This window comes from Lottia gigantea (assembly GCF_000327385.1).
Source record: "Lottia gigantea unplaced genomic scaffold LOTGIsca_10, whole genome shotgun sequence".
NCBI classification, from domain to species: domain Eukaryota; kingdom Metazoa; phylum Mollusca; class Gastropoda; family Lottiidae; genus Lottia; species Lottia gigantea.
The window spans coordinates 4,586,159-4,593,689 of NW_008706747.1; the positions used below are offsets into that span (position 1 = coordinate 4,586,159).

Genomic DNA, 7,531 nt, shown 5'->3' on the forward strand with positions numbered 1-7,531 from the left:
GTAATAGACAAAGTTCGTAATAGCATGTATATCATTCAAGATCCAAATTAACCTAGAATATGGCGAACAATGACCTTTAATTTAGCTATACCCACTATTTCAAAATATCACAAGAGATCAAACACTACTAATTGTTAAAATTTTTTTTTAAATTTCCGTTTGAAGGTAAAGTACATTTTGTAGTTATATAAACGTCCTTGATACAATCTTTTTTACCTTGACGTGTTAAACATTATGTAAAAATTATGCCTTTAGGGTTCTCCCACTATGTACGACTGCCTATGTCACATTACAAAGCGTTTTCATGGTTTTATCTACTGAATGAGTCTCTGTTGCAACGTTACAAAATGTTTATGATTTTATCTACTGGACAAGCCGCTTTTTTGTTACTCTGAATCGTGGTGTACGTAACCAATATGTGAACAGTACTTTAGGCAACTGGACACAAGGCTGATTTCAAGGGAAGTGACCCCCTATTGATCTTTATAGCCAATATTTACTTTGGGGTTATCACCAGATTACTTGGTCCACACAGAAAAATTTTTTGGAGAGAAAAAACATAACAAGTTTTTATAAAGTTAACTTTAAATAAAATTTCTCAATGTACAAAGTTACGTATAAATATAATATTGTTAAAAATTAAAACATCTACTCAAAGTCTAAGACCACCAAATTTGCCCATACTGTGGTCATACATGACTGGTTAATATGTCCTCATTTTTACATTATCCCTGAATATTAAAAACCCTTGCCACTTGTAAGAAAACTAAAGCTAAACGATAAAAAGAATAAGGCCTTTGTGCGCTTTATTTTTGTTTGCAGTTATCTTCGATATATTAAACGTATAATTGCATATAGAAGACGCATGGTTACACAAGACGCACCAATAAACCTGTACATACAAAGATATTGAATCAAAACATGACGCCACAAACTTAAGCACTACAACACGTACAACAAAAATGACAGATTGAAAGGTCAATGAGGATGATGGGGTCAAAGTTCAAAGGTCAAGTACATGCGCATAACAGTCTACATAGTAGACCTGAGATTCAAAACAGTCAACTAAAATCTACATATTAAAATATTGATCTTATGTGCATTAGCAACTTACACCACCAAAATATACGTAAGAAACATAGTTTTAATGTTAATGATGCTAATATTTTGGCAGAATTTGTTGCAAAAAGTCTTGTCTTCACTATTTCACAGCGATTGCAATTTTCACTCCAAGATGGTTGTCCTGATAATGACCTCTGTGACGGCGTAGGGGTCACAGTTAGAAGATGGTCGTCTGTCTTCTAAATATCCATAGCCATCTTCTGCCACCTGGCGGGGAATTCTGATACTCGCTCCTCGATTGGCCACACCGGCTGAGAAATCGTGGATGGAGGACGTTTCGTGAAGTCCTGTCAGTCGACGTTCGTTGTCTTTGCCCTCGTTGGGGTCGTAGGCTTTGATATGGCGGACATGATGCTTTGAGAGTTTTTCTATGGCTTCTTCGATGACACTGTAATATAAATTGAAGCCGTTATGCCACCTATTTGTTTGTCTAATACCGCCGATGCCACTCTGCAAATGGTTTTGTCAACTCTCTAATGTTCCAAAGGTCATATAGCATAGCTGCTGATTGAGGCTTTTGGATTGCCATCACAGAGCATACCCTTCTGATAGTTCTGAAGGCTAATGATATTCATGCTAAAAAGATGCCAATTTTGGCCAAAACAAAAAACCTATGTGGACTCTCCAAAATGGACTAGAGAAGAGTGAACGTGGCTTGTAATTTAGTGAAGCTCAAATTCTTATCGTCACTGAGAAACACGGAATGCGACCAATACTTACGCCAAACCACCCGTCTCTCTCATGGCTTTAGTGCTGTAGTTAGTATGAGCACCAGCTCCGTTCCAATCACCGGTCATTGGTTTAGGGTCAAGGGTCACGACTACCCCGAAATCTTCAGCTACCCGATGTAAAATATATCTTGCTACCCACAAATGATCACCCATAGCGATACCCTCGGTGGGTCCAACTTGGAACTCCCACTGAAAAGATAAACGAAATTGCAATTTAAAGTACAAATTCGGAACATCAAAGTAGACCAGGATAATAAATTGAAAAACATTAAATTTACGAAACAAAAATGATAAACGCTTCTTATATAGTAATGCCATCTCAGAATTTGAAGCAAACAATATATTCTTTTGTTAATGACATTTAAGATGACAGGTAAAATGCACGTGTATTACCTGAGCGGGCATGACCTCAGCATTACAACCACAAATATCTACACCAGCATATAAACAAGCTCTGTAGTGGGCCTCTACAATATCTCTACCATGTACTCTATTCGCACCAACACCACAGTAATAAGGACCTGAAAGAAAATCAAATCTAGGTCAAAGCACGTGCATATTAAAATTCTTGTTTTTTTTATTTGCAGATAGGGCATTGGAGACAACAGAACCCTATATAGGTGCCTGGGGTAAGTTATTTGTATTATTCCATCATGATTTGTGCAAATTCTGTTTGTAAGCTGCTGTGTGGTGGAAATATGTTTTAATCCTCGAAAAGAGCGTCAGTCAAAGCAACAAAGTTGCAATAAAAACCGTTCCAAATGGAACAACAAACAGTTCTGATTGTGTCAAAAATCAAAACAAAACAAAAATCCTAGGAGTAAATATAATATCAAAGTTGGGTTGTACTGAAAAAAAAACCCCAAAAAAACTCTGACGTACCTTGTGGGCCAGGGTAACCGTTCTTGGGCCACCCAAGTGGATAAGAATCGTAATCTAAAAGACTGTATTCCTGTTCGATTCCGAACCAAGGTTTATGTTCCTTGGCCTTTTCCATTACATCGGCACACGTATGTCTCTTGTTGGTTTCTAAAAAAAAAGATTTTAAAAATGGTTCAGTCTGGGTTTTTTTTCAAAACGGTTAATGTGGATGGAAATACGATTTAACAAGATAAGATCCTCTTCACACACTTGTTCTTTGACAAACTTAACCCGTTTCTGTGAAATTAGCTAAAACTGTTAACCGTCATTGGACAAGTCAAAATCCCCTTGTCCATATTTGCTGGATTAGCAGTATTATTCAGCCGATTGTGTGAAATAAGATCTTTGATACTCAAAGATTATTTTTCACGCGTTATCTAGTCCCATATGGAATACTGACCAAGATAAGTACGTGCGACCTCGATACGGCCGTGAGCTTGCTCGAACATTTGCAACAATAAACAATAAAGAGAGGAGGAGGGCTGGGGAAATTCTGGGAACAAAGTTTGAAGCTTACCAGCAGGTTTGTTGTTGTATTTATATACATCACATAGGATCAGTCTATTCTCACCACCACGGAAGGGGTCTCGGAATATAGCACAAGGGTGAAGGTACATATCTGAGTTCGACCCCTCGGCTTGGGCTGTGCTTGAACCATCAAAATTCCATATGGGACAATCTGAAATAGAGATGAGGGCCAGGTTATTACAATTCCGTACTTATATCTAATTGAAGAAAAACTAGACGACGGATTTTAGCTTTGAAAAGTGGTATGCATAGCTGAATTGAGCTCTATCAGCTGAGCTGGTAAAGTAAATATTAAGATAACTATACAGATAGCTGAAATTGAGCTCTATCAGCTGGTAAATAGAGCTGAAACTTACTTTTATCAGCCGGGAAAGTAAATATTTATCCCTTACGAAAAGTTGAAATGAAAGCCTACCTTTAGGTGATTTAGGAATGAAGTTCAGAGTTCGGCATTTACTTCTGATGCCCTCTCCTGATCCATCTATCCACAGATATTCCGCCATGACTTTTCCATCAGGTTGCTCCAGCTCCAGATATTTATTGAGGGTCGTCTTGTTCGTTTGTACCGCCATTTTGTCTAAAACGATAAAAAAATATATTCGAAATTAAGTCAGTGATTTCAGACGTCAAATTTAGACAAATATGGAAAGTTAAAAATTTGTAATCCTAGTCTGAACACATCTACTTTCGTATAATCACGTGATTTCGTCTCATCGGTGCACAAGGTTCGAATCCTTTCATTGTGAAAAAAGTACTCTTTGACTATATTACATAGTACTAATATTCATGATAAATGTTGATCTAGTTGTACAGGTTTTGACTACTGAGAAAACAACGCACTTCATGACTCTGTATTCAGGTGCACAGAGTTCGATTCTCTTCAAAATAAATACTTCGTGACTACGAAGAAATGCGGAGAAATAAATTTGGCTTCCAGTTGCACCGGGTTCGAATTTCTTGAAAACAATCGCACTCGTTGACGAAGGGATGAACAGGATTCGAATCACTTAAAAAACGCACTTGTTAACTTTCAGGTGCACCCGGTTCGATTCTCTTCTAAGTCAGTATGTCTAATATACTTGTCGATTATTCAAATAACATGCATATAAATAAATTTGGCTGTAATCTCGCCAGAAGTGAGTTTAATAAAAACTTGAAACGAATTAGTCACTCCAGCTATCGGTGAAGAATCGGCCTTGAACGATTTGTACATTTATCAGAGAAACTAGTTCAGGCTAGAAAACACTAGACAAGTCATACCGACATGGGGTATCTTGAATAGGGATTGGGTGGGGATTCGAACCTCCGACACTTAATGGCGCAGACACTTTACAAATTTTTTCTATTTCACAGAAACTTGGTAAGACTTGCAAACGTTTTGACGAAGTTTTTAAGTTGTAGACTCTGTACTTTGGGGTTGAATGGGGTGGGGGGAGTTGGGAGGGTGGTGATCGAACCCTTGACACTTAATCGCCCAACAGACCGTTTGCAATCAATTTTTCAATACCAGTATATATGCTCATCCATTATTTTGCAATTTTAACCACATTTTTGTCTACATTGGTTATACTTTTTGATTTGTTGGTTTATGCATTTCTGCAAACTAAACAAATTCTAAAAACTTAGCAACCAATCATGCAAAAATATCTGACGACAAGTTAATCAATGCTATATATCATATTGTATTTTGGCTGAACTTGCTTGGTCAAGGGCCAAGGTTGAACCAATTTTCGTCTGGATGAAAAACAAAGAAACCTTATTATTTTGACCTCATTATGGTACGACTGGATATTCGAAACAGCGTTATATAAATTTCTTATGCTTGATTATCAAGAATTTTAAGATATTTTTAACTTTTGAAATACTTGGGCATTTGCCTATACCAGTATTCAAATTATGAAAGTATTTGGTTGAAATGATAAACATTAGATATAAATTTGGTAAAAGGTTTTAAAATCTATCTAAAAGATGTCAAGTTATTCTAGACTACAATCAGGTCGAATGTATTTACTATATCAGCTGATTGACCGATTTAGGAACACGTGGTCATGTGATGAGGTTCTACGATTGAAATATCAGTTTCAAGTGGAAACCAAGTCAATGCTCCAATTGAATGAAGTGCACATTGTTTTTGTGGTACAAGCTGGCCGACATATAAAACATCATGTGATGATACTACTGATAGCTGGTGGAAAAATCTAATGAAGTGCACATTGATATAACAAAAAAAAAAAAAACACAAGGGGTATATTATGGTGAAGTGCACATTGTCTTTCTGGTCCAAGCTGGCTGACTTATAAAACACCATGTGATGATTCTACACAAGTAGAACATATGTTCAAACATCTATCAGTAGAATCATGACATTATCATCTACTGGTGGAAAAATCAAGTCAATGCGCAAATTTAATGAAATCTTTGTTTTTCTGGTCCTAGCTGCCCGACATTCACATGCGTCATGTGCTCCAAAAAAATTCAATGCTCAAATAAAATAGATAATTATTTTCACCCCATAAAAACCTTATAATAGAAGTTTATGTTCTTGAAAAGGTGTCAATTGCTTGTTTGAAAATTGCTGACTATGTTCGGATAGTTTTTATGACTCTAGCTGACCGACATTAATCACATGACACAGCCACCAGAAGATGACAATATATAGTTGAGGAAGGAAGGTCAATGTTCGAATGAAATAAAGTCAAACACTTCAGTAGAACTTGAACTTCCCGACTAGTTCGATCTACATGGGTGTCTGGATTTTTCTGACTCAAGCTGGACGAAGTTTGTCGACATACAGAGTAGGCCTATACTCCTGACATTTTAATTTTTATGTTTGAGAGACACAAAAGTGCATTGTTTATGATTATGAAAATAGCTTGGCATGACATAACCAATAAAGGTCCATAGACCTAGGGCAAATGTTTAGGAGCTGGACGTCCCATCAATGTCATAGCCAATTTCAAAATTTAAAACAATAGCTCATTAGTTTATCTTCTGTCCTGCTGATGACCAATTTACTATATTCAGCTAATATTGGAGGCATTGTTTACATATATACCATTATATAAAGGTAAACAAACAAACCAAAAAATGTCAATAATAGATCTCATTAGACTGTCACGTGATACATTTTCGTCTGCTGCCTAATGAACCTATGACGTCAAAATAACGATAATCCTAATGACGTCTATTTTCACTTATCACGTCACTAGTTCCAATAGTGTCAATATTGAATTGTAGGGGAATATGACGCTGAATTTAATTCTGAAAAGCGTAATGGATAGCTGAAATTGAGCTCTATCAGCTGGTTAATCCAACATGTCGATGACATGACTGATCTTTTGTATCTTATGATTCTGACGACAGGTGCCCGGGGTGGGTCACGAAGGCCAATCCTGATGTTGGTAAGCCTTTGATATAAACCCGGAAACAGACGTATTTTTTTACAGTAACTCTAAGAGCTATTTGTAGTAGGTATGAAATTATACCCCTAAACACGAAACTTTTGTTACTTGACTGCCCCTCAATACAACGACTGTTCCTGGTTTGATGTAATTTAATAGGAGGATTTCATACACTTTTATAGAAATTAGGAATTTAGGGCTTGAAGCGAAAAACATGGGATTGGATTAGTAGAGGTTATAAAACCCTTCGCTGCTCTTGCATAAAACGCTAATATATCTATAAAGGGATATCATAAAATATTTTCAAAGAAATATTTAAGTTTAAGGATATTTATAAACTGTAAGCCGGAAAAAGTTTGTAAGCCGCTTGTGTTTGAGGACAGGGGTTCATCTTCCTTATTAGGTTTGGCCCAGGATGGGTGTTGTGTAAATCAAGCAAAACATTGTAGAGGGGGTGGGGGGCAAAAAAGGTCAAGTTATCTTATGCTTCCTTGTTGGGTTAGTCAAGGATGGGTGTTGTGTAAATCAAGCAAAACATTGTGTATAGAGAGATAAAGAGAGAGAGGAGGGGGGGGGGGGGGGCATATTAACCCTAAACCCTTCATCGATTTGCTTGGGTGGGTGCAACGAAACAAATTCTGTCGATTTCATATTGTCAGTTGATCCAAAACGGGACCCCTATTCTATCTCCGTCTCTCTCGGGTTCAGGGAATTAAATCTTTGTTCAAACGCTATACTGGATGGGAGGAGGGGGATGGGAGGAGGGGGGGGGGGGGGGGTAAAAAAAAAAAAAATTTTTTTGAAAAAAAGGGCAAAGACCCCCTAGTT

General features: G+C 37.1%; 1 protein-coding gene across 1 annotated transcript; it reads right to left on the minus strand.

The window, feature by feature from the left end:
* Nucleotides 1-58: 58 nt before the first annotated feature.
* Nucleotides 59-4,422, minus strand: LOTGIDRAFT_230064 (hypothetical protein). Its single transcript, XM_009046289.1, has 7 exons — nt 4,323-4,422; nt 3,718-3,879; nt 3,292-3,453; nt 2,736-2,882; nt 2,247-2,374; nt 1,843-2,042; nt 59-1,510 (listed from the first exon to the last, which is right to left on the minus strand). Exons 2-7 carry the CDS (start codon nt 3,872-3,874, stop codon nt 1,225-1,227), a joined length of 1,080 nt encoding a protein of 359 aa, XP_009044537.1. The 5' UTR covers nt 3,875-3,879; nt 4,323-4,422; the 3' UTR covers nt 59-1,224.
* Between the last annotated feature and the right edge of the window lie 3,109 nt (nt 4,423-7,531).

Coding starts and splice junctions, on each gene's coding strand:
- LOTGIDRAFT_230064 (XM_009046289.1), bottom strand. CDS start 3,874: ATGGCGGTACAAACGAACAAGACGACCCTCAATAAATATCTGGAGCTG. Junction 2,883..3,291: donor ATACAACAACAAACCTGCTG/GTAAGCTTCAAA, acceptor CTTTTTTTTTAG/AAACCAACAAGAGACATACG. Junction 2,375..2,735: donor CGGTTACCCTGGCCCACAAG/GTACGTCAGAGT, acceptor ATTTTCTTTCAG/GTCCTTATTACTGTGGTGTT.